We start from the raw sequence: 19,030 nt of genomic DNA, 5'->3' as shown, positions 1-19,030 counted from the left end.
CACATGAAAAGATATGAAATATTTACAAATATTTGGGGGGTAATGTAGACTCAAGAACTACGAGCTACATGCCTGCTCAGCAACGGGGGAAACTTTGCTCCTCCTCCCTTCCTCCCTTCTCTCTCTTCCCGTGCTTTGCACCTCTTTACCAAACTACCCAGTACTCCACTCACCTGCTGTCTTTCACATCCCTCCCGCCCCTCCCCTCCCCATGTTCCCCGCCCCTGCTTGCCGCCTGTGCTCCTCGCCACGCAGCTTCTCTCGTGTTGCCCCCGGCAACTGGTGAAGCTATACCTTGGTTGCCGTGGTGACAGTAAGGCCCACCACCACCATGGGGACTCTGTGCTCTACATCTGGGTGCTGTTGAGTTGGCCAACACAATATTTAAATGGTTTAGATGTCATCCTATGTGATGCTGTCTTAATAAATGGCTATTCTGCAATGTATGTATTGCTCAAGGCAAAATGCATTTAAAGGTCCAGTGTGTAATATTTAGGAGAATCTATTGACAGAAATGCAAAATTATACCCACCACAACTATGTTTTCAGTGGTGTAAGACCTTACATAATGAACTGTTGTGTTTTTTATTACCTTAGAATGAGCCATTTCTATCTACATACAAAGCGGGTCCCCTTATATGGAAGTCGCCATGTTTCTACAGTATCCCAAACGGACAAACGGCGTGTTTTGTCACTACCGACAGAGCATGTCGGCTCTTGTGCTTAAATTGATATAACCTCATGGAGAAAATGTACAAAATTAGGTTTTTCACTGCTGAATTTACAATTGCCATTAGAGTTAATACTTTGTTTAATAGTTTGTTTTAAAGTACTGATTTCGTCCGAGGAGCATGTGAATTCATGGTCAGCCACTGGGTGCAATTCGCAACACTCACCACTAGATGCCACTAAAACTTAATGCCAAAACTTCATTGGTAAAATGTTACTAAATGTGGGCCTCTGAAGTCTCTCTATTAACCCAAAAGAGAAGAAATACAAGAAAATATGCTCATTGGGAGCCAAACTCTGGATCAAATATTACATGAAGTACTTTTGGGGATGTCTGCACTCTATGTTGATCTGTTTCTGTCAAAATCTCCTTTTCATGTCACAGCAATGAGGATGGCTGGAAACCACACATCACACCACTGCTGACAGCTGCAGCACAGAAACGCACTTCTAAACACACAGAACACACACAAACAGATGCAACCTCACAGATACATTCTTGTGCAGACAATGGTCTTTGTAACTCTATGTTCTTCACCCCAACCGTCACCCTGACCAGGAAGAGCCTGAACATACCTGAATATAGCCTTTAAAGCTATAACAGAGCACAGTCTACATTACAGAGGATGCCAGGTCACTGCCTTGAAATCACTTTGAAAAATGACGGCGGCCATTTTGGCCCGAGCACCATGGTATGCATGCAATAAAAATCACAGCACTACCTCTACTATATCTTGGAGGTCTTTCACCACGTTAGCTTCATGACGGAGGTCAGAATAAATATTTGATTTAATTCATTTGAGTCACGAATCAGCACTTAATTTTTTCTACTAAGATATTGTCGAGGAAAGGGGAATGAAAAAAGGTTTTAATTAATTTTACTCATACATATTTGTTCTACCTCAGCTTTGTTGAGTGATCCACTGTTTGGCATCAAGTGTTTGTTTTGACCATAACGAAAAGTTTAAAATCACAATTAACCATCTGGATTCTTCAACTTCTACTCAGGAGCAAAAAATTGCCTTTAAAATAAGAATAATGATTTGGCATTATTTATTATTATCCTGATAAATATATATAATAGACTGATCTATCTATCTACTGATGTTATTGTGATAACATTTTTGGCCATATCTATTTCAAATGGGTGGCATGTTGGTAAGCAAGTCGATCTTTTACCCAAACTTTCCTGATTTAAACCCAATGCCTGATTCCCAACCAGTCCCAAAGGCCCTCCGCTATCTGGCAGGTGACCCCTGACTGCACGACAGGCCTCAACTAAACATGATGTGGTTCCAAACTGGGACACATCTTTCTATGACCGGAAGTATCTCCAGATGTAAAGTCTCTCAGCAGTCTACAGCCACGTAAATGAGATCTGCACTATTTATATCCCCATATTTTCCAGAATGTCACAAAAACAAATCACAAAACTTTCAGACATGAAAACAAATTTTACACAAAATATGCTTTAAATATAAAAAGCAGAAGGCAACGTTAGCTTTCAGAAAACTAGACCCTCAAAAACAAATATTAAGTTGAATCAGCACCTTTAACTGACTTACCAAAAATCAAACCATTTAACCATTAAACACAGGCTATTGTTCTGTATTGTATTATCAGATGTTACAGTTACAGGTTACACTCCAGAGTAAACTGCAATAAGAAATATTGGACGAGGACCGTGCATTTAAAATACAAACAAAAGTTAAATTTAGAATATTTAAACATTTAAATATATAAAGAGGGAAATTCCTTAACTGATAGTTTCAGTTATAATTGTTGTTGTAGGACAGTTAAAGATTTGGACTACCTAAAATGTGGTCTACTAATAACATTCAACAACATTACCAGGTAACTGTTTGTTTTAAGGCAACTGAGAGCACAAGAAGCTAAAATACATGTTTAAAACATGTCAATATGCTAACATGTTTTGTGTATTTGCCTTAAAGTAGAACAAATTCTTTCATAAATTGCATGTTTTGTTCAAAACTGTTAAATTGATGAAAAATGTAAATTGCTTGTGGTTATCCAAGTCTGTACTTTTGAAGGAAAAAACTGCATATACATTATGACGCCCCACTGCTGCAAACTCAGGAAGGACAACATACCGTGGGCCGCATACAGTATATGTATGATGACTTTTAAGATCTACTTGACTGTAAAACACTGAAGCTGGAAGAGGAAGAGTTGCACACTGTGACCATGTGACAGGAAGCACAAGCCAAAACAGAACGACATTCAAGACCAATAAGTTGTTCTTGACTGTTCAACAACAGATGGGGTTTCAAACCAAACCATTCTCCAAAACCAGTGATGGTGCTGTGTAACTGAAGCTTGTATTTTAGAAAAAACCCAACTGTATGTCTATAGAGACCACAGGTTAGGGTTATTATAGCACATCTGTCTGTGACAGTGGGGTTAACTGAAGTCAAAATATTGAGAGAAAGTCAGCCTTTTCCATGTGCAACACCTCCCCAAAGCCAAGCTGAGCTGCAAAAAAATAAATGCATCACATCTTTTGGGCCAGATATTACACCAACAGAGGGAATCTATGTGCAAAGCAACTCAGTGGTGCTCTGAGGGGAAAAAATAGCCTGGTCTAGACTCTAGTTCAGACTGCAATGCAGAGTTATGAGCCAGCCTGCATTCACGTGGATGAGAAGGAAACAAGGGTCCAGTATTAATGAGCTCTGACATGCAACCATGCTCCCAACGTCAACACCAGGTGGACAGAGGGGTGGGCTGGGCTGGGGTGATACTGCCTCCAGTGCAACAAAACACTCAGCAGACAAGCAGTTAAAAATCAACGGGCTGCACCAGACCAGCCCCAGCCACATCATCACCTTACATAGGTGCTCCTCTACCTATCCAGCATCAGTTTACGCGTGAAACTAAGTTGACATCATTTTTCCAGCACCTCACGAGGAGGAGACGTGCAGCTGTTTGCGCCAGTTGCGCAGATAACAACCGACTAATAACATATTCAAATCAAACGCCTGAGATTATTATATAAGGCTTATGTCACTGAGAAGTGATGCGTAATGCGCAGCCACCAGAACATCCCCCAAGCCAGCTGATGGGCTAAAATGCAGTCCATTCCGGTTACCTGGCAGCTGACTGCAAAACTAACCCCGGACTATTCTGAGCCCTAACACAGCTGATGAGCTCTCCTCTGAAATGTTAAAAAAAAAAAAAATCTGCACAGAAGGACCCGCCTGCACCAAGCTTTCAGGGGTCGCTAAAGTCCCCCTGTCCGTGCCCTTGATTATTAACACCGGCTAGAAGCTCCTTGACGAGGTCCACGACAGCATCAAATCCGGTCCAGGGACCCGGTTACCGCGGCGACTATCACTCGACCTGATCTTTGATCCTTTTTCCTCCCCAGCAGCAATATTTAACAAACTTGGCTAAGGAGAGCAGGTCCAAAACTTCACAACAAGAACAATAAACAGAACCAGCACTGCTACCTGAGCTGCGCAACTCTTCCATATATAACCCAGGTAAATGAAGGGGGGGTAGGCTGGCTTCAAGTTGGGATCTAGAAGAAACGTGGTTCAGGGTGTTCCGTTCCCACCCCTGCCCTTCCTGGCGCAAACAGCCATTGGATTAGCGGCGGATCGAGGGGAGGAGAGCAGACAAGGACTGCGCCATTGTTAGAATACCACTAAAATGATCACTTATCAACTTATTCGCATCCAATAAATTAAAATGTGACCACATGACGCACGGGATACACAATGTGACACTCAAAAAACACACAATCCCTAACGACTGGCAACGTGTGGGTTTACTACACAACCCCCTTCTCCTCGTGTGTATTTTTTCAAGCCGTGCACATGCCTGCGCCACCAAAACAGACCCGGAATCCGAATAAAAAGCCCGATTTTTATGATACCTGTGACGCTGGGGGTTTTAATTGGAAAGTTACCCTGCACGGAGTCCACCCTGGCGCAATCAGTGGCAAATATACCCGGCCACCGCAAGGGGCGCCCTAGCGTTACGTATCACATGAACTGTCTTCATTTGTGTCATGCGGTGGTAAACAACGAGGCTCAAAGGCAAACCCGCATCGAGTTTACGTGGGTCTCCCGGGAATTACCGCGACACAAAACCAGCTATAAACCCATTATTTTCACAACCACATAGAATTTGCCCCCCCCCCCCTTTCCCTCCCCCCCAGCGGAAAACAGCACTGCCTGCCGTCCGCCATTAGGGAGCCAACTGAACAATACTGTAGACTAGAGGCGGCAGCAGCCACAGCACGCACGGAGCAGGGGAGAAAATCTGTTAAAATTAACTGTTTATTGTTAACTAAATGTGTCTTCTCGCCCCGGCGTGAGTCCCGGGAGAGTCCCCGGACATCCGCTTGACAGCCCGCACAAGTTCCCAAAACTTTGACCAATTAGGCGTAAAACTGGAATATAAAAACCGTCAGTTAAATTCGCTTACCGGAGTAGAGCTCGCAACGGTGTAGCGCCACTTTTGTGCCTTGACATTAATCCCGGGGAGCGCCTGCGCACAACGTACAACTTTCCACTTTCCGTCCAAGATCGTCTATTGAGCAGAGGATTCACTCCGTGCACATGGCGTTTCGCCTGACGAACGTGACACGCCTGGTGAGGGCATTTACCTTTATGTGTCCATCATATTGAGAATATATTGATTGATTGATCTAGCTGCATTACATAGACACATCTGAGTCATTTTAGTTTTGGTATTAGCTAACCATCTGGTCAGCTCACTATGATCTCAAATTACCTTCCTTTTTTTTGGCACAACAGCAGCCATTTTGAACATTCAGGATGAGAGACTGAGCAATCATACTGTGTTGTTATAGGCCTATTATAATAACCTTTATTTAAACAAAAGAGTCCCATTGAGATTAAGAATCTCTTTTGCAAGGCATATATAAAACACATTGGTACAGACAGATAATGCGGAAGAATAGTGAGCTCACATTTCAGAGTCATTTTGAGTCATTTTCACAATTTAAAAACATTTACATATTATAGAGTCTTCCTTTAATTTTTTAATTTTGGATTTAAAAGCATTTAATGAGATTAATTCATTGAGTTTCAAGTCATTTTGCAACATATTCCATGCTGTGAGTGCAGAATACACAAATTCCCTTTTTCTAGTTTCCGTACAGGTATTTGGCACAGAGAGCACTGAGAAGTCTTGAGAATACAGAGAGTGTTGCCCATTACTTTTCTGCGTGATGTAGGTTTATAGACTATTTATTGATTAGGATAAATGGCAGGCAAATATAACCATTATGCCGTGGATCCTAGTCTGGGGGTTGTTGGAGACCAATCTGATGGGACGAGAGATGGAGATATAAAAGAGAGGAAAGCAGAAAAAAACTATTTCTGCAACCCAAAATTAGGCTTATTTTCTCAGACTGATCTTTGTTTTTTCCAGCGGACCATTTTTCCTATTCGGGACACTAAAAATTGTTCAAATGCAGAAACAAAATACTATATGTTTGTAGCTGTCACAGGCATCTACGGCTATTCATTCTAGTATCTTTGTGGTCCCCCCTCAATGGAGGGCCTTGTATACTTGTCCTCTTTTTCTCCCAGTCCAGATGCTCCTGCTAGTTGTGCCAGTAGATGTGTAGTGAAGAGGGGTCACAAGTAGACATTGCTTTGTTTTAAGCCCAAAAAAGTTTAGGAACTACTTTTGTGAATCAAAATGATCTTTAGCTCTTAGCAGGCATAGCCTATTTACATAGTTTGGGGTTTTAAAGCTGCATTCAAATTTAACTTGTGTGATGTTGAGTACAATATGTGCTTGTGAGTAGCTGATAGAAATGGTTTCCATAAACCTTCCTTGATCCTTTTTTTTAATGGCAAACAATTTGGTTTGTTTTCTGCATTTTACACCATGCAGAAGAACACAAACCATATGGGCTCTAGTAGAAGATTGTTGACGTGTAACTGCAAAATCTTTATGGGTATGTATCCATAATGCTTTTAATATTTTGTATGCTTATTCAAAGTGTGCTGTAGTGATTCTGATTTTGTAGGCTAATGTATTTTTTGGGCCAGGCATCGGTTGAGTCCAATAATATTAAAATCAAACGACTCCATCTCAGTGAAAGTAAAGTCTCTTAAGTTATTTTCATTGTGATGTAATGTTGTGCAGACTTTCCAAACTGCATCACCACATATCCTAACAATATTAGAACTTTGTTGTTGGATTTCAAGTTTTTAAAAGTCTAAATTGTTCTTTCCACAAAACAGAAATGAAACCAATGGCTGCCTGTAAAGACAGATATAAGTAGATCTACATTAAACATCTGAAATGATATGAATTGAAAATGGGTTTCAGTAGGCTAATAGATAAATATAGCAATAGCTAAAACCTCCCAAAACACTGGTATGGTCCTTTAAAGTCCGACGTCCCTGTCACACGTTTATTGAACCCGGAAGTAGGACAGAGTGCGACCTCTTTCATTTATTATCCTCTCTGAAGGCATCCATTCGTATTTCTTAATTTTTTTTCGCCGCGCAAGCGCAAGAGGAGCAATCAGGGGTTGCTCGGTTGGCAATTAAATTGCTCCATTAATCTGATTTAACCTTACCGATACAAATGATATCTCCCGTGTAAACTGACCCAAGTTCAGCTGGCAAATGATACACGTTGACCACGAAAGGCTTTTGTCGAAGCGCTAAAATAAGCTGCACTGAAGTAGGCACAGTTCGGGTCCAATCAGGAGAAAGGATCCGGGTTGAGAGAGTTCATGTTCTCTCATGTATCTGTCGGTGCAACATCGGGTTTCCCAACAGTAATTTCATCCAGATATGCAGCACAAACCAAACGGCCCAGGATAATAATCCCATATGAGTGTTACAAAAGCAACATATCCCTATAAGATAGGTAGGATGGTTGATGTCAAAGGAGCTAAAAATACATGTAAGTGCGATAAGATCACTGTAAACTCACTGCTGAGTACAAGAGGCCAATTATGAGTCACAAGAACAAATATCAAAAGGGTGATGTTTTGCATCCGGCAGGCAAAAAGTCGAATGAACTGATCATCACGTTTTTTAATATGGCGGATCAGGTGCGTTCAAAGTGTCCTGGTGATCAACACCACTGAAACGTGCAGTTCAGATTTACGTTTGGCGGTGCAGATAAATTATTTCCATCCCTACAGCCCAACACATAATCCGTCTGTAGGCTGAACTCACCACATGCGTGGAGGACAGGACGGATTTTATTTCTAAATCAGTCTGATAAAGTGAACAGTCGGGTTGCCAGATCCTCTCTGTCAGTTGCTAAGCAAAATGTCGGGAGATTTCCATGTGTTCCGGCACGTGCAAATTCTAGGCTACTGACATATTAAAATGTGACCCTGGACCCAGATTTAGGAACAAACGCAGACTGATACTTTAGGAGTAGCCCGAGATATATGCTGATATCATTTCATTTCCATTTTTCATTTTGGTGTTCAGATGAGTGCAAAACAGCCAATATATATCCATCCATCTGCCTCTTTATTGTAATTTTATACATTAACTTGCTGCTTTTCAATGCATTATCACCCCGATTATGTAACTGATGGAAAATTTGACTTTAACACAGCCACTGTGCATAAAAAGTAGACTTTTGCAGTGGGGCAAAGCACATTTCCTCAAGTTCTCTTGGCGACTTAAAGGCGTATTGTAGTGATTTAGTGGTGCACTTCCATGTAGTTTTGGGAACTCACGAGAGAGATTAATGACAGACTGATCAAAATCAAAGCAGCAGAGGTCTACAATTCCCATAATTCAATATGATAGCATGTTCTGTTAGAGCCACCCTGCCTGGTATAAAATACTGTATATAGACTCCAAGCCGAAATAACCCAGATGACATCATGATGACATCATCAGGGTTATTTTTTGAAACTCCCTCCAGAGCTGCAGAAGACACAAGTGTGCATTATACAAGCCAAGAAGCACTCCTTATGGCGAGTAGGAACGCCAGATCGTTTTATCAAATATAATGTTTTGTTATGGATTAAACCACCAACAGTATAGAAAAAGATGAAATTAGCTCGATCCGTTTCAATATTAAAATCATGATAATAACCCATTATTAGCCTATAATAAGAATTATTTTTGTATCGACAGACGCCCTTCTGCTTGCATAATAAGCACTTTTACTTTTGACACTTTAAGTACATGTTGCTGATAATGCTTGTTTATACAGTCATTGATTCCTCTTTCTCATTTTGTTTTGGCACCATATTTATCTGAGCTGAGTTCAGATAGCATCTGTTTTCTGTTTTCTGGGGGAGCTGAGATGTGTTTAAAAGTCACTTGAGGGTTTATTTATTTTTCTACTTTTTCAGTAGCATTCTTGTAGGTAACTAAACTAAACCAGTTGACAAAACAATCTCACGTTAAGGTCCATTTAGTAACTTTAGTTTTGTTTTCAATCCGATCACATGATATATGTGAGCAGATGGAGTTTGCCCAGGTGTCATAGAATTTGCAGATGTTAAAAATGTCCCATTTTTTTTCAGAGCACTTTAAGGACTTGAGTTGTTTTACTGACTGAATTTGACTCTACCTTTACGCACCTTCCAGGGCCTGTTGCAGAGAAGCATCCCTCTCCTCGGTCGTAAAATTTTTACTGCTGAAGTACCCACTGAACTTTTTCAAAGGTCTCTTGGTCTCTCATATGTTTCTCCCTGAGGGAAACATTCTTGTATCCTTCCTCTGAAAGGTACTGTTGTATCCAACCAAATATTATGAATACACAAATCTCAATTCAAAACATTATGTGACTTCTAAATTTGGATTAATTTGTAGAGGTTTGTTTTCACCTAAAGTCTTTTTTACTGTAAAGACATGTTCAATGAAGTAAATAATGCACTACTTTCATGGCATTTCTCTAATAATCTGTCAGACTGTCTTCTCTCATATCTGCTAATTCATCATTTTGTATTTTTATGTTCAAAGCTGAACTAACAACATAACTATAGTAGGACAGTAAAATACCCCCCCATCGATAGTGAAATAATTAGTACTTGTCACAAATAATTAGGCTATAAATGTTTTTCTGACTGCTTTTATGAGATCACAGGAAGTTAAATTGTGAGTGAGAAATTAGTTCATGGTCTAGAGAACAAGACAAAGAACGGGGAATACAACTTTTTTACAAGGTGCCTAAAAGATCATAATTTTTTCAGTATTCCTGTAAAGCAGTGGCTGCATCAAACTCAGTGTTTTTATTTGGGCAAATTAAAATCCACATGTAATGATGATGGTGGCCTATGGGGTCTTAAGGTGCTGACTGTCTCAACATCCCCACTCCCGAGTCCGGAAATGAACCCCTCACTTCTTGTCAACTCTTGTTCTGTCCTCCACCAAAAGCCAAAAACGTCATGTTTTGAGCACCTGTATTAACTTTTCCACTTGATCAAAAGCTTCCCATATATGATGAATGAAATGAAAAGCCAGAGAAAAACCAGTGTGGAAATATATATACACATTTTTATTTAGGACAGAGACACAGCCTCAGGTCTAAGCAGTGACTGGCTGCAGCGTCAATGCAAACAACATTGAGATCACGCTTTCTCACACATACAGTACGTCTACCCGCAGGAACAATCGAGGCCAAATATTTGTCAACACTCTCAAAGTAAAAGGTGTATATGGGAGATTCTAGAGGCAAGACAGAAGGATTGTAGTATCTTCAGGAGTGATGGAGATTGGCAAAGTAGTCAGGGAACAAACAATAATAAATAGAACAGCTGCTTCACATTTATCTCAACTACAAATCCTTTATATTACTACTGACAAGTTTTGAATGCATGCTTGGACGTTTCAGATTCCTTCATAGATTTTTCCTTCCTTCCAGGTAGCCACAGACTTCTAGTTCTTTCCATGCATTGTGAAAATCAATTAACAAACTCTTGAACTTGCTACACACGTGTACTCCATCACAGTGAACGTCAGCTTCAATAATGGGGCTCTCTGTAAAGTTTTCCATTATCAGGGCGGAGTAAAGCACTTTTTGGTCCAGGTTGATTTGAAAAGTCTGTACCATCATAAAAATAAAATGACTTTAAACAAAAATCTATTAAATCTTCACTGTGATGGTTTACTCAAGCAGGTTCCAATAGTCTATTGTTGATTTTCATTCCAGCAATAAATGGGAACAAATCACTGCGTGGAAAGTAGAAGAAGTACATTAAAAACTATTAAACATAGATCAGTGATTCGCAAAAGGCTTAGTTGTAATTGTAAAATATGCAATAAAGGGGCTAAAACCTGCAACATTGCTGGTAAGGTCTGATCTGGACTAATTTTTGGTTGTTCAAAGTCTAACACTGCCAACACACAATTTCCCCATCTTTTCGATCACACTGATTGGTTCTGATTACAATCCCAGGGAGTCACTTCACTATAGAGCTACCCAGATCTTGCTTGTGTTCAAAAACCTACACCAAAACACAGCCTTTTCCACACACTGCTTCCTCACTGTGTGACGAAACACGTAGGGTAAAATAGGAAAATGAAAAATAAGCCAGTTCTGATGTTGCCCTACCACTAAACATGATGCAGTAAAGTGTACTGCGTTCCTCCGAAGGTGTTGCTGGGTTCTGGAGCATCCATATGCCTTTTAAGAATAAACTGAGTCCAAGAGCTGTGACATCAGGTAAACAAGAGGTGAGCAGCTCTATAGTGAAATGACTGCAAGAATATGGCCGTAAAGTGACAGAAAAACAGGACACAGTAAGAAAAACACCAACATTTTCTTAGATTTAAAGGGAAGGTTGTTGGGAGAATGAAACTTTAAGGATAAGGCGCTGAAGAGCGATGATTAGGTTTTCAAACAGCACTAGATACAGGCGTCCATTTTGTCTCTGCTTGCTAAACCTAGTCTGGCTCTTTTAACATTTTGTATCTCGTCACTGAGACAAAATAACAAGCAAATCATTGAAATCTATGGATTAAAAGCAATAACAAGTCAGATTTACACATGTGCCTCTAAAATGTTTGTTATAATGTTTTTTTTTAAAAATAGTTCAACTGGGTATATTCCTCCTTCACTTTTTATGTGAATGAGAAACAAAAAACTAAGTGAAAACAGTGGATGTTAAGGCAGCATGGAGGGGACCCCATCAATTTGCAGTTTCTGACAGCAGCAGTGATTCATTTAACACTGCAAATGAACAAAAATGCTAAACACATTTCACCAGCACTGTTAAAGGACATATTGCTGCCCTGAGTCAAGTTCATAGGCAATATCACAGCTAAAATCTAGGAGTGTTCTCACTACATTTGCGTTTTGTGTTTCTGCTTTGCTGTAGAGGGGCCACTTTTAAAATCAACTACACTTTTCAAATCCAAAAAGATTGTCAGAGGAGAGCGAAGGGGAGCGTTGAGTGAGTTCTGATGGGCAGTCCTGCCCTGACGGGCTCGGTAGAGTGTCTGTGTGAAAATGAATTCTGCATCAGTAGGCGACTTACAGGCATTTCGATTTAAAAACCCCTAAACATTACTAGCAGGGTGGTTGATATAAGGTGAGTCATTTTAGCCCTTAAAAGTAAAATAACATCAGAGATTTTTACTGTACACGCTAAATAACTTAACCCACTGCTACAGTGGCAAAAAAAGCAACAAAATATTAGCAGTCATCGGAAAACACATTTTAACTGTATATTTATATATAGTATGTGAATATGTACAGACCAGAAAATATAAACAGCAACTGTGCATGGAAGGCAAAAGGAACTTTTCTTCATTCACTCATGTTCTTACACACCTTACTTTGCAATCACCTCATTCTGCTGTATTAACTTGTGGAAAAGTGTATTAACTGGGTTTGTGACACACAATCTAAATCTCCTTTTGGGTGTAGAATTTTACACAAAAACAGTTTCCCATTTGTTGTCAACTGATCAGTGCCAGATGGGATATTCAAAACACATCATAGCTTTAGGAAAGTGTTCACAAGTTGTGACTGACTTTTCCACCATTATAAGAATACACAGGTTAATACAGTGAAATAAGTCAATTATAAAGTAATGTGGGAAAGCATTAGGTTGGTCCAAGAGAAATGCTAAAAATAGAGAAAAACAGTGATGGAAAACTCCCTCCTTATGTTCTTCAAATGCACCCAAATCACTGTCAATCTACACACAAGCTAGGTTTACAAATAACACACACGTCTATCGTATCCACGCTGACAGAAGGTGGAACTCGGGAGAAAGGCACGACCCAGGAAGGTTTTAGTATTGAAAGTTATTCCATTGAGAGAGGAGGGAGTTTTTGACTGCCTCCTTTTACCTGGAAGCTGTGTATCATGATGGTATCATCAATGAATGGATGAGCTGATTGAGGGTTTCTCAAGGTTTAATAGACCTTGAGAGATCCTCTGATTCATCCTGCGCATATGTAGGCCAACGCAGAATAGTGATCTGGACAGGATTTAGATAACAATGAGCTTCAGTCTTTCAGTTTCACTTCACCGTGAAAGTATGTGTATGTGTGGTGTGTGTTTTGCTGTGTTGGCCAGGCTTGGTGTGATCTTTGACATAATCATAGGGGGCATCACGGCAGCTGGACCCTGTATGCACAGATGAGGAGCTTGACCTGAGGAAAGAAGAACATCAGAGAAAAAAAGAAACTGAATGATCCACAACTGCTTAATTACAATAATAGTTTGACTATTTAGCCACGTATACTGACTGAGGCAACAAAATAGTCTTTCAAATGTTATCAAACACTTGCTGTCTGGGAGAAAAATGAAGGTGTTACATTTTGCGTTTGGAATAAATGTAAGAAAAATTGGAGAGCTAAAGAGTGAGGCCGCTTTTATTCTACATTTGTCTTATTGTCAGCAAATCCCACGGAAAGACCAAAACCAACAAAGAACTGATCCTACTAACAAGTGTTGTCTGTGTATCCACAGCCTGATATATTGTATTCCTCTGTGCTATAGAGCATTGTTGTTTTGAATAATTTTGTTGTCCAAAAACCTTTCAAAACACATCAATGAGCCTCACCGTTGCTCTGGGTGACATGTTACCTCATTACCATGAACACACACACACACACACACACACACACACACACACACACACACACACACACACTGTAGTTTGTATTTTGATTCAATCACACATAAACCGTCCTGCTGCTGTATGAGCCAAATGGACTTTACTCCTGTTTGAGTCATATTTGCTAGAAGCTACAGTGCCCAGTTGTGAGTCTTCTTTAAAAATTAAACTATATTTGTAACCTGTTTTTTTTCAAGATTTATGTCTTCCTGGAAGGAATGGGCGAGGCACCACAGAGTAGGGAAGTTGGAAGTGAGTAGAACATAACTGCATACAACAATGACTTAATCACTTTGTTTGATTTATTGACTGAAAACACATTATTGCAGGCACAAACAGGCTAAGAATCAAGATTCCGAGTACATTTCAGTCCAGATGAACTGTTGTTTCTGCTGCTTGTTTTTCCCCTTTCAGGACATCTCTTTATCATTGAGAAGCTGCTGTGAAACTGTGGCTCCTGAATAATATTTGCAACAGAACATGAGCTCAGAAGGCGAAGACAGAGTTACATGATTCTGGATGCTCGTCAACATAAACTCTGTCCGCAACTTGCAAGCTATGTTATTTGTGGTGGCAAGCTATCCTTAAAGTGATGGTCCAGCCAAAAACTGAAGACATTTTGAGTTTGAGACAGGGATACTGTAAGTTCTTATCAAAACATCGACAAACCAAATCTCAAAGAAGATCTGTAGCATAATTTGTTTCTCCACTGTCCATCTGTATTCTCAGCATGATCCACTATCCACTTTTTATTACACTACACTTATATTTTCACTAAAGTTGGCTACGTACACCACTTCTGTCTGTCCTCGCAGCATGTCTCCTACCCTCATTGGTCAAGGGTGCTACTCTATCCTAGCTCAGTCATTTGGACACTTCTCTCTAGAATTTGAATTTGTCTAAAGTACACAGTTTCTTCAAGTGCAACTTTCAAGAGCACATCAAAATATTGACATTAACATTATCACACAACTAAACCTGTTATACTTCATTTAAAATGGCTAAAAATGACAATTCTCATTTCCGTAAACTGGCAGCAGAAATGTTTACTTGTATGTGCGTATGTCTGCGTTTGTATGTTGTGTGTATGTTTTGTCACCTTGGCTGTTGGTGCCTCTGCTAGACGAATGAAGAGTCTGTTGATGCCAGGAACTGGGCTGAAGGAGTAGATGAAGTGACTATCCTGAACGTTTGAAGACAAAAAGGAATAAATTAGAAAACATAAGTATATTGCCACTTAATATAATACAATTAATCAAATAAATTAAATAACACTGAAGTACATGCGTCCCATGGGGGAACAATGAAAGCTACGACATTAAGGTAATTATTTACCCATTTTTATTATTTTACCCATTTGTATTTTACCAACCATTTATTCTGATAAACCACTCCGTTACAAGTGTTGTGTAACTGAACAGTGCTGTGCGCAGTTTTTGTTAAGAACCAACCAAGAAGATGGGCAGCTGGAACTTGTCATTGAGCACCACGGCGTGAACGCTGCAGGGTCCACAGAGCCTGGCTGTGATTTCACTCAGGAAGTTAGCATGGAAGATGAAGAGGAGGATGCCTGAGCCTGGAACGGGAGGGAGGGACAGAGATAAGAAGGAAGGATCAAGAGGTAGAGAATCTTAGAAGTTTCCCACAATGTTGTTTGCATATCAAGGGTCCCAAACCCTGAGGTTGAGAAACTTGAATGAATCAGTGACAATGTGATCAGTTCAACAACAGAAAAACAAACCACATCTCTTATGTTTTGTGATATAAGTTGTGTTTTCACTAATTTGAATGTTTGTGTTTTACCCTCTGGTTGTGGCTGTGATTTAAAGCCAAACTCCATGGAGAAGTCCGGTCCCTCACAAAGCCTGTGGCAGGCAAGAGGGAAGACAGGCTCCAGCAGCACCAGGCGAGACTCAAAGTATGCTCGAATGGTGTCATCCGCCACACTTGACAGCCTGAGAAATGGAGAGATGGGCAGAGGATGAGCCGAGAGGTACAGGATGGATAAATGGACAACACCACAAATTCACACCCAAATGCAGGAATTTGATTTTTAAACCAGTGTGTAACGAATTTTACCTGATTTAAGTTAAGATTTTTCAGACACACCACACTATGGCATCAATGAAGTATTTTAACTTTTGTCTCTCCACCAACACACATTGTTTCTCAAATCCAGCTGCAGCCTTCACCCGTTCCCCATTATCAGTGTTGAGACTGTGGCTGGCACTCACATGCTGATGTGGTCCTTAATGAGGTCGCACACCATCAGGTTGTTGCTGAGCTTGGCGAAGTGCATGGCCGTTGTCTTGTGTTTGGACAGGATGTTGCAGTCAGCTCCATATTCCAGCAGGAGGCGCACTACGTCAGTGTTACCTCTTCTGCACGCCTGAAGGGAAGGACAGGAAACATTCACCAAAACAACCTCTGGATAAGACGCCTTTAGGTACATTAAATGTTATTTCTTTTTATCACTGCCTGTGTCTTCACATTTTTTATCCCCCTAACACTTTTCAGACGATGCAGTGACCTTCAATTAATCACGTTTGTCATTGGTCTGAATGGTAAAAGCATCATCCAACCTGGTTTTGTGACACATTTGTGACACCACTTGGTTTAGGCCTGAAATGGTAAGTTTCTATTGAGGCTGTGTGATGGACGTAAACAAATAAAAGAATGTAAAATAAAATAAAAAATGTTTACATTCAGTGTTACTCACAGTGTGAATATCCTTGAGGCTTAACAAATGTGATGAAATGCATTTCCTTCGTCCTAAAACACTTGCAAAGACGTTTTTTCTTAAAAGCTCTGTCAGAGCAGGAATGTGTATTGTGTCACCTGCAATTCCAACAAATCTAACAAAAATTATTCTGAAATAAATTGCCTATCCCAGCTTTAAAGAACAATTTGACATATTGGGAAATATGTTTGACAACTCTGCATATGATGCAATTTCATTTCACGGTTTTACAGAGATATGTATGGAACTGCAGTTGAAGGACCAGGTCTTGTGTGACAAGATATTAACCTGTCACAGGACCTGTATTTTTCAAACTTGTGTGAAACACAGAGGTTTGTGTGTGAAATGTGGCATTACCTTCATCAGGGCCGTCTCCCCGCTAAGTGTCTGAGCGTTGACATAGGAGCCCGCCTCCAGCAGGATAGCAACAGTTGTCAAGAAATTCTGACAGAGGATGGAAATAAAAATAAAGGTGTGACAAAAATGCACAAAAATGGTAACTGTCTACAGTTAAATCTGAAATTGGGGTATGATGGCGCTACATATTATATATATAGTGTATTTGGGAAAACTGCATGAGAAAATAAAGTTAAACCTTATTTTGAAATTGAAGACAAGTATTATGGTGCACCACCAGGGTTTTATATTATAAAATTAAACTTTTTTACTTTCTGGCCACTTTTGGGCAGTGCAACAAGTTTAGTTTAGTTTATTACATTTATTTTTCAGAGACCCCAACAACGTTAATCTCACATAAGGCGAAAAGATGCATTTTACCACATTTTGCTACTAGCAAATTCCCATCTGCAGTCCCTGGGCAGGTCAACACAAACCCTAATTCGACTAATGCAATTAATATAAATGTAACTTCAAAATACATTAAATATTGAAATCAGTCATAGATCTAAATATACAAACAAATATCAGGCATTACACCCTACACTATATATATATATATATATATATATATATATATATATATATATATATATAAAAAAATTATTATTGTCATGGTGTCCAATAAAATAATGTAGACAAGACTGGTTTCTTAAGATCCATTTTTTGATGGGAAAAATATGTTAATAATATTAAACTGTCAGGGAGCTTGTTCTACTCCTTAAAAGAAAAGGCAGATGGTGCAAAGGCAGTGCTTCAGTGGACAAGCTGTGTTTACAGATTTTATGGCTAACATGTTAGCAAACTGCAGGTTATTTAAACATTGTGAAGACATAGGGCAACATTAGCATTTCTTTGAGTCGTGTTTCTGGTCACCTGTTGAATTTAAATCCAATATTTACTTTCCTCGTGACTGTTTTGTATCCTTTAATTCTCAACTCCATTATAAACTAAATACAGTGAACAAAGTCATAGAAAAAGAAAGACTGTGTTACCTTTTCAGCAGCATGCATCAGTGCTGTGGTGCCGTTCTTCTGTCGTCCATTCACCTTCACCCCCTTCTTTATCAGCAACCTGAGGATGTCATCCTGCCCCCCTGCTGCTGCCAGCATGCTCAGGGACATACCACTGACATCCTGTGGACAGAGAAATACAAAACTACCATGTCACAGATGAAGGAGGTAAAATGACTGCCGTGGATTGGGGGAATCCTTAAAACTTAAACCAAATATGTTTTAGTACGTCACATGAATTAATCTGAAATGCAGCAATTCTTTGCATAAAGTAATTTACTTGTGTAAATAAAATGGTGAAGCTGCAGAGAGGGTTTTAGTCCTCCCTCTCTCTGCCACTGTTCTTTCCAATCAGCTGTGATTGGAATGATTATTTAATTTTATTGTAAATATTCTGCTAAGATTTTCTACATATTTCAATATGGTTGCTGCAGAAATGCACACAATTTGCCATCCATTCTGTTTTGAATGTGTAAATATGCAGTGTTTTGCAGGCACGGGAGTATGAATGAGAAAATCTTTGAAAATGCATGTTTTCATGTACTGTAGGAGAGGATTACGTCACTCGTCTTCCTTGTCGCTCTTTTACCAGACAATTCACGGCTCCGCGAACCAGACAGAATAGCTTACCCAAGTGTGTCTACTTGAAACGACATACTCATCCTTGAAAACCTAGGTTGCAAAGTGTCAGTCTATCTTCAAAAAATTTGTAAAATTCACCAGTCTACAGAATAAGTCAACCACACAGGGGGGGGAGCGTGTGTGTGTGGTAGGAAAGAGACAGAGCACCAGCTGTGCCAGTGTTAGTTGTGCGTGCACCTCGCGGGACTTTCGGATCATTTTATCACCATTGATGAAGCACACAAAGAATATTATATTGTTTTTACACAGTACTTGGAACAGACCCACAAGGAACAGCAAGGTGCATGCAATTATCGGGCGGCATGCACAACTCCGCACAAGACCGGTCAATGGTAGACCAGCCGTGCAGAGAGAAAATGGTCAACAATAAGTCTCAGTTTAGCTGTAAATGTACAGGGTAAGTTGCAGTGACTCATGAACAGAGACTGCAGCTCTGCAGCTTCT

The 19,030-nt window shown here is 39.9% G+C and overlaps 2 protein-coding genes and 1 long non-coding RNA gene across 9 annotated transcripts in view; 1 reads left to right on the top strand and 2 right to left on the bottom strand.

Moving 5' to 3' along the window:
* zmym2 (zinc finger, MYM-type 2) overlaps positions 1-5,254 on the bottom strand; it is a 40,734-nt gene extending 35,480 nt beyond the window's left edge. For 6 of the 7 annotated variants that reach the window (XR_006825804.1, XR_006825805.1, XM_046054858.1 and 3 more), the window contains exon 1: positions 5,182-5,254. The gene's annotated coding sequence lies outside the window, so the exon portion shown is untranslated. Of the gene's footprint in view, positions 1-4,660; positions 4,683-5,181 lie in introns of those variants that run through there. The other variant, XM_046054856.1, reaches the window with a different exon arrangement.
* On the top strand, positions 5,007-9,433 carry LOC123974280. The gene is made up of 3 exons (XR_006825806.1): positions 5,007-5,348; positions 6,625-6,688; positions 9,312-9,433. It is a non-coding gene; the product is annotated as an uncharacterized LOC123974280 (long non-coding RNA).
* A 765-nt stretch (positions 9,434-10,198) lies between these two features.
* The window catches only part of mphosph8 (M-phase phosphoprotein 8), a 30,649-nt gene continuing 21,817 nt past the window's right edge, over positions 10,199-19,030 (bottom strand). Inside the window, exons 8-14 of the mRNA XM_046054854.1 lie at positions 17,927-18,067; positions 16,893-16,979; positions 16,030-16,184; positions 15,599-15,750; positions 15,247-15,371; positions 14,895-14,978; positions 10,199-13,328 (exon numbers count right to left, since the gene is read on the bottom strand). Coding sequence (XP_045910810.1) covers positions 13,287-13,328; positions 14,895-14,978; positions 15,247-15,371; positions 15,599-15,750; positions 16,030-16,184; positions 16,893-16,979; positions 17,927-18,067 — 786 coding nt within the window. The 3' untranslated portion in view covers positions 10,199-13,286. The remainder of the gene's footprint in view (positions 13,329-14,894; positions 14,979-15,246; positions 15,372-15,598; positions 15,751-16,029; positions 16,185-16,892; positions 16,980-17,926; positions 18,068-19,030) is intronic.

Source organism: Micropterus dolomieu, linkage group LG07 (genome assembly GCF_021292245.1).
Source record: "Micropterus dolomieu isolate WLL.071019.BEF.003 ecotype Adirondacks linkage group LG07, ASM2129224v1, whole genome shotgun sequence".
Lineage (NCBI taxonomy): Eukaryota > Metazoa > Chordata > Actinopteri > Centrarchiformes > Centrarchidae > Micropterus > Micropterus dolomieu.
This window is presented reverse-complemented; position numbering and strand designations above follow the sequence as displayed.